This window comes from Cladophialophora bantiana (assembly GCF_000835475.1).
Source record: "Cladophialophora bantiana CBS 173.52 unplaced genomic scaffold supercont1.2, whole genome shotgun sequence".
Taxonomy (NCBI): Eukaryota; Fungi; Ascomycota; class Eurotiomycetes; order Chaetothyriales; family Herpotrichiellaceae; genus Cladophialophora; species Cladophialophora bantiana.
This window is the reverse complement of record NW_015971576.1, coordinates 1,618,572-1,633,373: the sequence shown is the minus strand read 5'-3', so window position 1 is coordinate 1,633,373 and position 14,802 is coordinate 1,618,572. Positions and strand designations below refer to the sequence as shown.

Genomic DNA, 14,802 nt, shown 5'->3' with positions numbered 1-14,802 from the left:
AAGCCGCGGAATGCGAATCAATCCAACGCCGCCAAAGGTGAAATACGAAACACACTCATTCCCAAGGACTTAAGCTTTCCTATGGGAAATTTTTGAATCCCTTCATTGTGGCCTCTGTTAGGCTTGTTTGTCGAACATGATCTCCATTACGAAGTCGTGGGAACACGAGGCGAATCAATGTCTCGATCTGCGTTCTAGACACGAGCTGTCAATGCCTTTCCCCGCGCCTAGGAAGGCAGCTGAAGCTCGCAAAACGTTGGACTTTATGAACAAGAACCCAATGCATTCCCCAGTATGGGGTCTATATTTAAAACCCTTTGGGTCAGGCAAGTAGAGAAACTGTCTCTCATCCCCCAAGGCACCAATTGTGCGCATCTTTCTTGACCCAGGCCCCCTTCGAAGAAACACATACTTTTCATCAACGGAATCCCCACGGTCCAGCATCCAACAGCTTGTCCACGATGGCGACCACCCCAACTCCTCCCAATGTGATGGTGGAAATCTTCCCCAAGCCGGGCAAGGCGACACGCGTGGAAGAACTTATCGCCAAGGCTGCCGAAGAAGTACGCCAGCACGAACCTTGGATCAGCTTCTACCGATATTATAAAGCCAAACACGTGGGCCCCTCGTCCGAGGCAGAAGATGAGGAATACATCATTGTTTTCCGGTAGGTATACTTTGTGCCCTTTCCCATCGGATAAGGTCGCGATGTGGTGGATATAACCTGAGAAGAAGGCCCCTATTGTGGCGATCCCACCGACTTCAGGTCACGAGGTCACATTCTGTGGGAGATCAAGACTATAACCCTTGCGAAACTTCCATTGCGCCTACGAGTCAGGCGCGGATTCTCATCGCCCTGCACATCTGGAGTTTAATGCACGGAGGCATCGCATAGAGCGTGGTCACTAGCACCTCCTTCTTCTCTGAGCTGCCAACCGGCAGAATCAGTGAACGAAGATCCTGAACTTCCCTTTGCCCAAGCCTCCTTTTTTTTTTTTGGTCGGGGTTGATCTTCAAACGATCTCATTTCGCCCATCCATTCCAAGCTAACCCGCGCTTCCATTCCTTGACAGGCTTGACGACATGTCGAAAATCCATGCTCGGCGCGAAATGCCGCACCACCAAGAAATTGGCAGAATCCTCCGCGATGAGGATCTGTTGCGCATGCCGCTGAAGTACACCGAACTTAAGGATATGGGCTTTTGGAAGCGATGAAGAGCTCTCTAGACTGGGAGAGCCTCGAGTGAGAACGACGGAGGAAGTTCAGGGGAAGAGCACAGATTGCAAGGCTCCGAATATCATTTGCATGCTGGTTGAGAGGAAAGTTGCTCCCCTACTTTGACTGTCTTCTCCCTGAGCAAAATAAGAGCGTGGACTCTTTTCTCTCTGAATGGAAGTGCTGGCTAGTGTAATGGACAATTGTCTCGTCTTCACAACTGGCATGGTCAGGAGAGTAGATTTGTCCAATTCTCGACTGCGGTTCGACGTAGGGTACACTACACAGTACAGGTAATGGTGCAACCGGTTGTGTACGCGTCCGACTACATAGTTAGGTACCCAGGTAGACAATTAGTTTGTATTTTGTGTTTATATTTCTTAGCTTCCTTGCAATCGATCTCCTTTGGCATTGTCTAAGAACTAGGAGAATTGTTTTCTATGGATGCATGGATTGCCAACAAGCTGACCATGATTCGACCCTTCAACCTCCGTCTTCCTTCCAACGAGCCACATATGAAAATTATGATGTTGGGATCGTTGTCCCACTAGATCCCACGAATACTACAAGGACAGCAGTATAGGCCGCTGTGGCTGCCAAGGCGTCTTTGTCTTCTAGTTTGGCCCCGATGGTCAATATCATCGCAAAGATCGTGACAGCCACAGATACGGCAATCAGGCTTTTGTTCTGCGATGCCTCGCCTTTTACCATGATCGTCATGGGAACAACGAACGAGCAGCCCGCCGCGAGTGCAAACAGAACCTTGGGGACTTCCTCCACGACGCGGGAATAGTAAGCCGGATATTCACCCAAATAGTGCTCATAGGGCCTCTCCCACGGCTCTTCCAAAGACCAGCTCAGTTATCTGGGCAGCCATCTTCTTAAGAACTCGCGCAGAACCCCGACCTTCTTATCCGTGTTCCGCTCGATGTTGAGATAGGTCGTACTGTTGGGTTAAGTATCCGGACGGTCGTCGCGAATTGCCAGATGATGAAACGAGCTTTTTAGTTGTTCTCCAGGTTGACTCTGCACAATTGTTCGTTTCAAGGACTTAATGTACTCGAAATTCCCTGCGTTAGAGGATTGGCTAGAGGCGCTGAATTCGTAACTCACCATAGTCATGCATAGTACTCGGCAGCTTCTAGATCTGCTCTTCCGACACACTCTCACGCTCGCTCATTTCAGTCTTTATAAGCGCCGGCTCATTCTGAAGATGGACGAGGTTCACTCTGTGGAGAGTGCTGAAGCTTCCCACTGCGAAGCTTTTGTCGTCAAACTTTTTAGAACCACACGACCATAGGTCACCCGCGTATGTTTCGCTAGGAACGGGGACATGAGTAGCCCCCAGGCCCTTTCGAAGCGCTGTATCGTTAGGGGGAACCTGTTCGGGTGTCGACACTAGAATTTGTTCCCCTGCCATTCGTCAGCGGGTTTTTGTGAGGGCTAATTCGAGTAGAGTCAGACGATACGGAACATTCAAGGGGTGCAAATGTTCTTTTTATTAGAGTTATCAAATATCAATTCCACGAGTCTATAGAGAGATTGAAACTTGAAGTTAGTCTTGACATCTGGGGATAAGTGCAGTTCAGAGTTGAGATCCTAAGATCCTGGGTACGTCGGAACGGCTCGGATGCGGCTCTTCGCAAGAGGGAGAAAAGGGGATGCGAGTCCATTGATGTCTTCTGTAGGCAGGCCTCTTCTCGATGGTGCCCTCATAATTTGCTGCCAATAAGACTGAACCAAGTGGCATGGGCGTGCACTCGGCGCACCTGAGTTGGAACAGTAGTCGTCGGTCTTTGGGAGGATGGGTTTCTGCTACCCGCTAGCGGATTTGAAGAGAGTCTCTTGGTAACTAATTCGTCAGGTTGGAGAGTGAGTGCATGTATCTGAAGGGCACCTCGAGGACAACCAGAGGAAAATGAGGTCAATGAGGGCTTGCAAGGCTCTGCCATTTATTTTGTCCACTCAGCCTTGCGGAGGTTTCACGGTGCGGAGAAGTTTGGAGATCCGCCACGAAATAGCTGCCAAGTACGTGTTGAAGTTGTCAAGTCCCAAGTATGTCTTCCCTCGTCTTCTCTCATCGTACCGAGTGTACTCGGGTCCTCGATACTGCGAGTCGAAAGTGAACTATAGCGTTTCTAACATGCCTCCCAGGCTCAAGGTCACTGCCTTTCGCCGATTCATATGCCCCGAATGCCAGACACGGAGCCGCTATCTCGATCGCCCATCTCAGTTCCGCCGCACGTTCAGGACCTCCCCGCGACGGCTCTACGCTCCATCATCGCCCCGGAGCAGCAAGCACCTCCATCTCACGAACCGCAGCATCATCCGCCTCGCCGGGCCCGACGCTGCTCTCTTCCTCCATAACCTTATCCCCGCGAAGATCCTCGACATTGGAGGGAGCACGAACCCGATCTATACGGCGTTTCTCTCCGCTCAGGGCAGGATATTAAATGACGTGTTTATCTACCCCCCACCACCTGCGGGCGGTGACAGACCTGGGGAAGAATGGTTTATCGAAGTCGACTCGGCAAGCGCGGGGCAGTTGTTGAAACATTTGAAGAAACACAAGTTACGCGCAAAGTTCACGCTCGAAAAGGTGGACGCGGAGGCGATGGGGGTGTATTATACTTGGCCGTCGCCTTCCAGCGGGGGTGGTAACGATTTAGGGAGCTCGAACCGCAGATTGAGGCCGGGCGGGCAAGATCCCAGGCCTGGAATGGGTGTCCGCTGGCTCGACGAAGTATCCTCTCATGAACCCGGCGCACTACGGCAACTGGAAGACACTGGAATTCAACAAGCTACGCTGGAAGAATACACCATCCACCGCATGCTCAATGGCGTTGCGGAGGGCCAGTCCGAGATCATCTCCGGCCACGCGCTGCCGCAAGAAAGCAACATCGATTTTTTTGGCGGAATCGACTTCTTCAAGGGGTGTTATCTGGGCCAGGAGTTGACCATACGGACGCATCACACAGGCGTGGTCAGGAAGAGGATACTGCCGTGCCAACTGTACGCCACGGACACCGAGCCGTTGCCGGCACACCAAGAGACGCCCGAGTATAAAGCCCGCGGTGTGGAAACGCCGCTTCCGCTCCCGCCTCCGGGATCAAATATCTGCAAGATGAAGACAAAAGGCCGAGGCCGGAGTAGTGGCAAGTGGCTCGACGGGGTGGGCAATATCGGCCTCGCGCTGTGTCGCTTGGAGATGATGACGGATATCCAGTTGACCGCGGACCGGACGAATTATGACCCCAATGAGCAGTACAGGGTCCAGTGGGAAGCAGCGGAAGGTGAAGAACAACAAGGGATCATGCTCAAGCCGTTTGTACCCCAGTGGCTCAGGGAGGGCGTCGAGCAGAGCCTACGGAGGAAGGAGAGGAAGGCAAAGCCCCGACGGGAAGAGGACGATGACGAGGAAATTGATTAAAAGGACGAGGTTTCGACGTCAAAAAAAGAGTTCTTGTCTTCTACGGTTGCTAAATGGATCTGTGTACAGGCTGCAAGGCACAAAGCTCTAAGATTCCTGCCTTCTGATTCCTCGAGTTACTAACCTTCACAGCTTAGCAAACGCGTCTCGTTGTAGATGGCCTCGTCCTTTGCAAAGGATCATTCTCCAGGGTGCCTGTGAGACGGATGCTGGGGATTTGATTCGTTCTTCTCAAATGTTTGGAATGAACAGTCATTGTCCCGATCCGGGCTTGCAGTTTAACACTTGGCGTACCAGAGATCAGTCAGGCTGAAGCACCGGGGCTTGATGGACTGCTAGAGCAAACTGGTCTTGCTGTGAGCTGCATTGTTTGAGGAAACAACATCTCGGAGAGACGTTTCTGCTGCCAAATTCAGCGCTTGACAACTGACAGCAACTCACTGACAAAAGTTTACCCTCTGGGCCCAGTCTGCAGCGGCTGCTTGAGACTCTCTGTCTGGGCGTAAATTGAAACTTCTGAGCAGGTCGCTGTGGCCGGGACTGGTAGAAATCATAGGTCATCCTCCACTTTCAACCGCCATCAGCTTCTTTTGTTGCGGCCCACTCGACACTTTCGATACCCTCCCATGGACCCTGTGCCACTACTTTCTTAGCTATAGCCAACGATTTGAACACAATAACAGCTGTGCCCAGTAGGACCTTTTTTTCTCTGCCTTCCACGCGGCGTTTCTTGTCTTTCAGCATCAGGACATTCTCCACATCGCCCGAGGCGAAGTTCTCTTCGAGTGCCTCTTGGTCAATATCCAGCCCATCTGCTTCCTTGATCCAGCGCACCTTAACAGACCGGTCTATTGAACCCGAAGACTGCTCTTCTTCCGCTGCTTCGGCTGCCTGTGCTCGGACCTGCGCTTCTTGAGTCTTCTGCGCCATTGCCGCCTCTCGCTTCTTTCTGTTCTCTTCAGCGATACGCTTGATCTCGAGTTCTCGCTCGGTCCAAGTGCGCTTCACGCCGCTTACAGAGGCGGGCATTCCAGCGGCATATCCCTCTCTTTTCTCCAGCTCTTCCTTCATGTGTCGTCGTCGGCTCTCGAGCGCAGCAGTCTCTGCCAGACGCCTTTGTTTAGCTTCCCGCGTCTGGTCATACTTCAACTTCTCAGTGGCGTCTGTCAGGATATTAAGCGCAGTCTGCAGCAGTTGGAACTTCTCCAAGGTCTCTGGTGTGGGCTTGACTTTGTCGGGGTGGTAGAGCAGCGAGGTTTTCCTGTAAGCACGTCGGATTTCAGACTCCGACGCCGTCGTTGGTATTGACAGCAATTCGTAATAGTCGACGGACATATCTACCTCACCCGACGGCGCCATAGTCGCGAATACGCCTGTCAGGGTGGGATTTAGGCAGTTGTCGGTGTAGTTTCGCAGGCAACACGAGGACTGAGAAGCACATGGAAGCGGCAAAGCAAGGACACAGAAAGCGTATGCTCTGCACTAGTGACTACGGCGCACCAAAAAGCCATCCAAATGTTGTGCACCCGCTTGACTTTTGCTTAACCAGCCAAACCAGACTGGCCACACTGACGAGCCTGATTCTCACCTGCTGAGAACTGGAGGAAACTCACCTTCCAAAATCGGTCAATCGAAGTCATTTAGCACTTTGAAGTTATGATGGCTCTCATGTAAAACAAGTCGTTTCTAATATGCTCTTCCCTCTAAGATGTGAAACGATGGGCGTGCCTTCCATGTTTCCTGCACAATTCTCGATTTCGCCGGCTCTTTTTCGACTCGATGACACCAATCACTGCTTGTCTTCTTCCCTGTCCTTCAGCAGCTTGCAATCCCGTCTCCTTTTCATCTCAATATGCCGTTCTCGTAATCTCTCTTAACATGAACAGGAGACATGACCACTCGCCTGAAGCCAAACCCCGATCGGAACCATCACGACCTGCCCTACCCTGCCCTGCCCACATCGCTTTTGCCGTTGCCGTGGTTCGATCGAAACCATCTCAGTTGTCAATAGAAGGTATGAGCTTGCCAGAATGAAGTGATTCTCGGCTGATCTAGTGAGGATACGTCGACCATCTCCGTCGGTCCATTGTGACTCGGTCTCATAATCCATCCACCACGATTTTCGATTTCGACGCAGGAATGTACTGGAAAAGCTGCTACCAGAAGGCTGAGTCAGAGCGCTTGAAGCTGGTTAATGAGCTGGCTCGGCTGAGACAAGAGAGAGATTCTCTCCTGGCTGGTGAGGAAGCCCAGCGTTCAAAGGGACCGTCTGCTGTTGGCAAACGCAAGCGAGAAACCCCGGTGTTTTCGACGAGAAAAGCCCTGCAAACAGCCCGACAACAAAAGATCAACCTTGACCTCGACGATGATGATATTGACTTAACAACCGAAGGCCTCAATGTACCTCTCACAGGTTCGTTTGCTCGAAAGTTCCAGGTTTGGAGAGATACTAAACTACCGTAGATCGTCAATCATTCCTTCATGGCTTCATATCTCTCCGTCACAGCCTGCGTCTGGCAGATCCCAATCAGGAGACTCTTGTGAATGCAGTCAGAGCTTCTGCCATTCCTATCTCAAGGATACTCGAAAAGTACTTGGGTGCAAGACGGAATAGTCATGCCAAGCAGGAAGACCAATCTATTAAAGACATTTGTGCGGCCTTCAGGAATGTCTACCCGTCAGTTTTGCAGGGGGTGGATCGCATCCAGCCACAGACAGGCGAGGGCGGTGAACAGTATTACCCGGCTCTTTCCGACGTGATCAAGGTGTTTCAGGCATTCTTGGGACAGCTCCATAAGTTCGCTTTGAATGAAAACCACAAACGAAAGCTTGCAACCAAAGCGAAGAGACGGGGATCTGCTCCTACACGTGAGATACCCATCCGCGGATTCGGGCTGATCGGTGAACGAGACGAGGCCAAAGTCAAAGATATAATTCGGACGCTGCTGAAGATGATAACGGCGCTTGATGTCTCTAGCGATGCTCAGTGTGAACTCCTGGAAGGATACTTGTGCACAATGCTGGACCATGTTGGCTCATCCTTGTCTCTTCTAGTTTTTACAGACTCGACTGGGATAAGCAAAGAGCAGCCAGGCCTGCTTGCACCACGTGGTCTGTTGGACGTTGCGCATATTGACGGGGGGTCGGCAGTAGGTACCGCTACAGTTGAAGGACCATACCTTATCTGGATTCTGCGCAAGGCTATGGACTTTTTGCTTGCAAACACCAAAGAAATGTCTGAAAAGTCTCAGCTCCTTTTTGCCGTGCAGGAGTGCGACTCAAAAGCTGTGGCTGATGACAAAGGTCTTCGGCGGCGTATCGAAGAAACACTACAAAATACCCTTCTTCGAGGTGTGTTTGGAGATGATGACGATTCGTTCTACAACTCTCTGAGGCGTGAGGACGAAGGAGAGGAAAACGAAGAGTTGATGAAGATGACGGAGGGAATCAAAAAGACCGAGTGCTCACCGGAGTGGTTCATTGGAGAAGTTTGGGAGCATTTAGGCTGGGACATCTTATCTGGGAGAAGGGGTGCTTGAACCTTTCCTTCTGAGCGGACTTTTGAAGGTCTTTGTTGAATTTTCATGGTTGTTCAGATGTACACGAATACTGTACCAATGGAGTCGCCGTCGGACGATCGACCTCGCTGATTTGAGAGGAAATGTTATAAGTCCAAACCGAGCACTCTGATGGCATTTCCACCCAATATCTTTCTCTTCGCGTCCTCGTCCTCTGGGAAACAGCCGTCAATGGCCCCCTTGTTGCTCTCCACGCTCAACCACTTGGCTTCCTTGTCATCTCCCAACGGCGGGAAGAAAGGATGATCCGTCCCGAACATCACTCGATCCACGCTCCCTGCTGCCTCAATCGCGGCTTTCAGTCCGGGCTGGCCATATATTACCGCGTCGAGGTAAATGTTGGTATGCAGAACGTCCCATATTGATCGCTGGGGGCCTTGCCTGTGACCACCGTTGGCGATGAATTCCCGTTCATGTGCCACACAAGATTCAATCCTTCCCGCCAGGAACGGTAAGGTGCCGCCTGAATGGGCTAGAAGGAACTGCAGCTTGGGATGACGGTCGAAGACACCAGATAGATACATCCTGGACACGGCGATGGTCGTCTCCAAGGGAAAGCCTAGAGCCAGGGGGAGGACATGGCCGGACTTTGCGACGACTTCGGGACCTCCAAAGGCGGCGTCGGGCAGGCCATAGTGCGGATGTAAGAAGACCAAGGTGGCCGTGGAGGACAATGCCGAGTAGACGTCGTCCAAAGCCGCGTCATCCAAGCCGTTTCCCAGGCCTGTCGTGCCCATGATGACGCCTTTGACGTGGCGGAGGGACTTCAATCGCTGGATTTCGCTCACGATGTCCCTTGCCGGAGCGGATAAGGGGAGACAGCCAAACGCGTAGAGTTTCAATCCCTCATGCGATGCTGAGGCGTTGTTCTCGGCACACGCGGCGTCGAGGTCGTTGTTGATTTCCTGAGCTGTCTTGAGCGCGTTGTCTGGGTCGAGAAAGTCCAACCAGGGATTTGCCAGGCTGATGACGCTGCAGGAAATGCCGTGGCGGCGCATGAAGGCACGCTTCTGGTCAAAGGACGAGTACGTGCTATCGACCGGTCTCCCTCGCGAGGATTTGGGGCGCGATGGGTCGTCATCCGAGGCGAGGATGATGAGACGGGGATCTGAGTCCGGAGTTTCGGTTGGTGTTGGATGGTAGATGTAGGGGACCGTGGAGCGTGAGGAGAGGAGTTTGATGTATGAAGGCGGGTACATGTGGGTGTGAATGTCAACGACGGCTGGCCGAGGCATGTTGGCGGTCATATGTGGCTATGTACCTACCTAGTATCCAGCTACCTTCCAGCTGTGTATAGAGGAATGAAGCACTGTAGGTTGGACAACGATGATATCGAGAGTATGGACAGACACGGGCTCCTCCGCCACTAGCGACGGTGGCGAGTGTGTGTTCCTTATCCTTATCAGGCCCTTGTCCAATCGTTGTTTTCTTCGTTCCATGCCGAGGAAAGACGCCCGTCGCGATATATTTGATATAACTCACCGTCGTATGTTTTCGTTATTCTTGTGCAATCCGGCAGTCCCTCGAGGAACTCGAGTCTCTGGGTCTGCGAGTCGCCCAGTGAGCCGCACTCTGCAACGAGCACCACACGCCATTACCGAAGATTGATCCCTGCATCCACCTTGAAGCCACTTACATAGTCGAGGCAACTCTCCGGCCGCAACTGTCCGTTATACACGCACCCATCCAAGATCCTCAGGGGAATCGGGCCCACTTCAGCCTTGCGAAAGATGGGCTCAGCAGGCGATGTCGCGCAAAGGGGGGTAGAGCAAGATGATCTGGTCATGCCGGTAAGTACGGCATAGTACATAGTTATGTGCCTGTGCATGCTCCCTCCACTGAGGCTAGTGAGGCTTCATTGGAGCTGATCCATTATTATGGACACATTTGCACCACCTGCCCCTTTCTGCCCCTTTCTCGACCTCCCCATAAACACCACCTTCCCCTTTTGACCACCAACACCTAACCCCCAGTACTAACTTCTCGCAGCTGATTGACTTTGGCGCCTTCCTACACGGTACTGCCGCCGCCAAACAGGCCACCGCCGAGCAAATTTCAAAGGCCTTCAAGTCCTCGGGATTTCTGTACCTGCAGAACCACGGAATTCCCGAGGACCAGGTTTCGCTGGCCTTCGCGCAGTCGGCCGACTTCTTCAAGCGTCCCCAGGATCAGAAGGACGGCCTGAGATGGACTACCCCCGACGCCAATCGCGGCTATGTAACCTGGGGCCGCGAAAAGGTCACCCAATCCGACGACCCGGATGTCATCGCCAAACTGCGCGCCTCGAACCCGGATCTGAAGGAATCCATGGAGATCGGCCGTGAAGGGGTAGAGGGGAAGCCCAACCAGTGGCCGGCACACCTGGATGAAGCTGGCGCCGCTTTCACCCGGGACATGCAGCGGTTCTTTCTCACCTTGAAAGACTTGCACGTCAATGTCATGCGCGCCATAGCCCTGGGCATGGGTATGGAGGAGCACTTCTTCGACAGCTACACTGACGGAGGGGACAACACGCTCCGACTGCTCCACTACCCGCCCGTGAAGAAGAGCGTTTGGCGGGACAACCCGAACCAAGTCCGCGCGGGTGAACACTCGGATTACGGCTCCATCACGCTCCTGTTCCAAGACGACATTGGCGGGCTAGAGGTCAAGTCCCCCAAGGGCACGTGGGTGCGAGCCACGCCCATCCCGGGCACCATCGTGGTCAATGCGGGCGACTTGCTGCAGCGCTGGAGCAATGATCAGATCAAGTCGACCAACCATCGCGTTATCCAGCCCCCGCCAAAAAACGAGGACCTGACCGATGAAGACCCGGACGCCATGGTTCCGGCCCGTTATAGTATTGCCTATTTCTGCAACCCCAACTTTGATCGCTGGATTGAGGCCTTGCCAGGCACCTGGGAGGAGACGGGAAAGAAGTACAAGGGAATCAATAGCGGGGACTATCTAGTGATGAGGCTGGCAGCGACTTATTGATACTCTTTTCCTGGTAGGCCATTGGCTCTTTACGCGTCGATACAAGTACTCGTACACGAAGGATCGTTCATTTATAATATTCATACTCCTGCTATATAAGAAGAGTATGTAATTGGGCTACCGAATGTAGTTAGACTACATTGCGTGTAGACCTGCCCTTGGCGCCTTTCTTTACGTATTTTTACCTCCCTTTCTCTCCCAGCTAGATAACACTTGGTCCAGAGCGAAAACCCCCGTAAGACCCCCTCATGTACTTTTCAGCGACATATATCATGTTCGAAGACCAACTTCGCATCAAAGAGCCAGTGTAGCCGCCGAATCATCTTCAATCTCATGACCCAGCTAGTGTGATCTCAGGCCAACCAGCCGTGCGGATGGCTGAGCTCATAATTTTCCGTCATAATATGGAACTAGTCCGTCGTCCAGATCCAGGTCCCGCTCCGCTCAAGGTTCTCCGGCATGACGCACAGACCCGGCGTATGGCCTGGCAAATGGTGTAGCGTGATGCCTTGGAACTGGTCCAGATGGTCGTCTGCAAAGGTATTCCACTTCAACCGGTCTAGGCTCATGTAATCGACAGGCAGGCGCCGAGGTCGGTGTCCGCGGCGACGTCCCAGCACACGTGCTTGAATTTTTCCTCGTGTACAACGATGGGCACGTCCGGGTCCAGAAAGTGCCCGGGCCGGCCCGCGTGGTCTAGGTGCAGGTGCCTGATGACCACGGCTTTCACGTCTTTGATGTCGTTGCCCGTGGCCTTGACCGCTGCGAGAAGCTTGCGGTTCTCGCTATCCGCGGTGCGGGGGAAGAGATCAGTCATTGGCGCCGGCAATGCCTGTGGTTCGAGCGTGGTGATTGTAAGTTGTCGCATCAATCACACCGATGGAGGAGCAATGCACCACCAAGCACAGGAGCACAAGAGGGGGGACGACACTGCATACAATTCCAAGGTCATCCGTACATCCCATCTCAAAGAGAATGCATCCGAGGCCCGGATACTCGATCAAGGCCGCCAGAACGATCCAAAGAATGGGTCTGAAGTCGGGAATGGGGGCTCAGTGCCATCCTTGATCGGCCTGGAGGGTACCAAGATCCAAGCAGTGCGTCTTTGTTCCCGGCGGACACGTGAATGCCGCGATATTGGACGACGCCACGGGGTCTCAAACGCAGGCGGGCACTGATTTGCTCTGCCCGAGATGGATGTTTCCACTAGATGGTACTGACCGCCACCACCTAGAGATGTTCATCTACCCAAAAAGAACACTAACTACACTCCGAGTGAGGATGTAGAATTGGCCTCCTCTTCAGCACTACTCCGGGTAGCCAATTTGGCATCGGGGACCTATAATCCCCTCCATCATCTACGACGCGAGGTGAGTTCTGGGTTTACTAATCCTTGTTCTATGTACACCGTTCTTTATACCGAGCGAGGGCTCAAATCACGTTCCTCGTTCCGTGATAACGAGTTTACGACCAGGAGGTGGTGGTGGCGTCGAGAGCACAGTAAAACCCAACGAGCAGACTGTATACTAGTAAGTCCCCACCCTTTACCAGTCTTGTATCCGGGCTGCTTGCATTGGGCTCTGCCTAGTCTGCAGGTCTGAGATGTCGGACCCCGTTCAGCTTCGCCTCTAACGGTCGCTTTGCTTTTGCCTTTGAATAGACTGGGTTTCTGACTGTGAAGGAGGGGGCCTGATGAATCTTCCACTCTGGCTGCTGCTTCTCGCCCATTCGTGCCCTGAGGCGACCGACGACGATTTCAATCCGAACGCCATCCCGAGCAAAGGTCTAGGTGTAGAAGCGACATTGATTTTTGACCGGCGGATGGCTGAGCAAGTTGGGTGCGTCTTCTGAACTTGCATGCAATACGCATTCGAACAGCGAATCCCCGGAAAAGGCACATCGACGGCGTCACTCCTTGCTTTAGAGAGTAATGGAAGTTGGTAAGTGGTATGTACAGATCCAATTATGTGACTCTATAGCTGTATGATTAGGGCTTCATATGTCATCCGCAACGTGCGGGCGTGCTTTGGCCTAAAGACAGCGATTGTCCGCCAAAGATGTAGAAAGTCCGCAGGACGCCTTGTGAACCGTGAGCATCACTCTAGAAGCGATGCTCTTCTCATGGCAAGAACTCCGAGATCAGTGCCGTTGCAGTTCACCTGACCAATTCCGACCCCAGTCCCGGAGAACACGCTGCAATACTATTGAAATACCAACCATGATCCTCAATGCTGCTATCTAGCTGTCCCTGGTTACCTTGCAAATCAATCACGCCGGTGCTCACCTGGACATCATTTATCGTCACCGCGGCGTTGGTGGGGGATGTGATCCAGTATTCGGGCGAAACATGAGCAAAGATTGGGTAACCTGGCAGCTTGGGGACGATGTCTTGGGCATGGGTCACGCGGTAATTGCCGCCTGATTGGTTGGTGATGAATGTCGCCAGAAGATAGTTTCCGACCATCGGGGACCCATATGTGTACTTATTCGGTGTCAGTCAAAGGAATTGCGGACTTGGCTGATTGTTGGAAGTTGACATACCAGGGCAATGTTATAACCCGACGTTCTCAAATCAGCAGCAGCCAGGGTCGCTACCGCGCCGCCGAGGCTATGGCCCGTGGAGATAATATTGTACGAGGGGTAACTAGCTTTGGCACTGGCAAGGACACTCTGAATCTGTGGTTTGACAGTCCGCCAGGAGTCAAGGAAGCCAGAATGCGCGGTGCACAGATTGCACAGGGTCCAAGGGACCATGACCAAGTTGATGTCTGCGAGAATGTTTGAAAATGATGTGGTGCCTCGGAAAGACATCACTATCAGTTGATTCATGTGGTCAATGGCAACGAATCCTGTTGAGTCCGCTAGCCCTTCACTGTGCGTGGGAAGATGGACGTCAGCTGTGCTCAACCTAACACAGATAGAAATGGAGAGAACGGACTACACCTACTTCTGAAACTCAAGTAACGACTCTGCCTCGGCCGTTTGAACAAGAGGGCAGTTTCCGGCAGCGCAAGTAATGTTAGTATTGGATGAGGCCACATTGTTGTTCGGACAGTATGCAGCCGCGGAGTATTGTTCGAAGAATGACATTTGGCTGAGTAAATCTTGGGAAATAGCTGGAGGACATATGTCAGCCTCGTCGGTCCTCTTCATTCATCGATATCAGCAACTACCTCTTTTATCAAGTGCGAAAGGTGTGGCGTTGACAAGTGTTAGAAGCAGAAGAAGAAAGGGTGCACAAGTTGAAGCGAAGGGCATTTTGGCGAAAAGAGCGGCAGCTGTGAAATAGTAAGAGTACGAAGAAGTGAGTGGTGGCTGGCTTGGGGGCGATGCAGAGAGGGATCAAAGAGAATGTATCTAAGTAGCGAGAGGAGTAAAGGAGCAGAAGCCTTCGAAACGGCAAGCACCAAACGGCACGACTAACGGACCGAAAAGTCACCACTAAAGGAAAGCCCTCCTACAGTTGGCAGGAATGAGGGACAGAGTGAGACAAGACGGGCGGCAGCTGCTTCATATGAAGTATCGAGTTCCAGACGACAATGCAGTGTTGAGGCTGCGCCGGAGGTAACTGATACCAGAGGTTGCATCTTCCCCACAAAGCT

At 52.6% G+C, this 14,802-nt stretch overlaps 8 protein-coding genes across 8 annotated transcripts; 4 read left to right on the top strand and 4 right to left on the bottom strand.

The window, feature by feature from the left end:
* Positions 1–461: 461 nt before the first annotated feature.
* Positions 462–1,215, top strand: Z519_01603 (uncharacterized protein; the record flags this gene model as incomplete). The annotated part of the gene is made up of 2 exons (XM_016759360.1): positions 462–667; positions 1,074–1,215. The coding sequence occupies 2 exons, from the start codon at positions 462–464 to the stop codon at positions 1,213–1,215; spliced, it is 348 nt and encodes a 115-aa protein (XP_016624688.1).
* Positions 1,216–3,359: 2,144 nt separating this feature from the next.
* Z519_01602 (uncharacterized protein) lies at positions 3,360–4,646 on the top strand (the record flags this gene model as incomplete). Its single annotated transcript, XM_016759359.1, has 1 exon — positions 3,360–4,646. The coding sequence occupies one exon, from the start codon at positions 3,360–3,362 to the stop codon at positions 4,644–4,646; it is 1,287 nt and encodes a 428-aa protein (XP_016624687.1).
* Positions 4,647–5,216: 570 nt separating this feature from the next.
* Positions 5,217–6,005, bottom strand: Z519_01601 (uncharacterized protein; the record flags this gene model as incomplete). The annotated part of the gene is made up of 1 exon (XM_016759358.1): positions 5,217–6,005. The coding sequence occupies one exon, from the start codon at positions 6,003–6,005 to the stop codon at positions 5,217–5,219; it is 789 nt and encodes a 262-aa protein (XP_016624686.1).
* A 780-nt stretch (positions 6,006–6,785) lies between these two features.
* Positions 6,786–8,185, top strand: Z519_01600 (uncharacterized protein; the record flags this gene model as incomplete). Its single annotated transcript, XM_016759357.1, has 2 exons — positions 6,786–7,059; positions 7,110–8,185. 2 exons carry the CDS (start codon positions 6,786–6,788, stop codon positions 8,183–8,185), a joined length of 1,350 nt encoding a protein of 449 aa, XP_016624685.1.
* Positions 8,186–8,310: 125 nt separating this feature from the next.
* Positions 8,311–9,459, bottom strand: Z519_01599 (uncharacterized protein; the record flags this gene model as incomplete). Its single annotated transcript, XM_016759356.1, has 1 exon — positions 8,311–9,459. The coding sequence occupies one exon, from the start codon at positions 9,457–9,459 to the stop codon at positions 8,311–8,313; it is 1,149 nt and encodes a 382-aa protein (XP_016624684.1).
* Positions 9,460–9,954: 495 nt separating this feature from the next.
* Z519_01598 (uncharacterized protein) lies at positions 9,955–11,200 on the top strand (the record flags this gene model as incomplete). The annotated part of the gene is made up of 2 exons (XM_016759355.1): positions 9,955–10,014; positions 10,214–11,200. 2 exons carry the CDS (start codon positions 9,955–9,957, stop codon positions 11,198–11,200), a joined length of 1,047 nt encoding a protein of 348 aa, XP_016624683.1.
* Positions 11,201–11,765: 565 nt separating this feature from the next.
* Positions 11,766–12,017, bottom strand: Z519_01597 (uncharacterized protein; the record flags this gene model as incomplete). The annotated part of the gene is made up of 1 exon (XM_016759354.1): positions 11,766–12,017. One exon carries the CDS (start codon positions 12,015–12,017, stop codon positions 11,766–11,768), a length of 252 nt encoding a protein of 83 aa, XP_016624682.1.
* A 1,338-nt stretch (positions 12,018–13,355) lies between these two features.
* On the bottom strand, positions 13,356–14,290 carry Z519_01596 (uncharacterized protein; the record flags this gene model as incomplete). The annotated part of the gene is made up of 3 exons (XM_016759353.1): positions 13,356–13,682; positions 13,742–14,072; positions 14,148–14,290. The coding sequence occupies 3 exons, from the start codon at positions 14,288–14,290 to the stop codon at positions 13,356–13,358; spliced, it is 801 nt and encodes a 266-aa protein (XP_016624681.1).
* Positions 14,291–14,802: the final 512 nt, after the last annotated feature.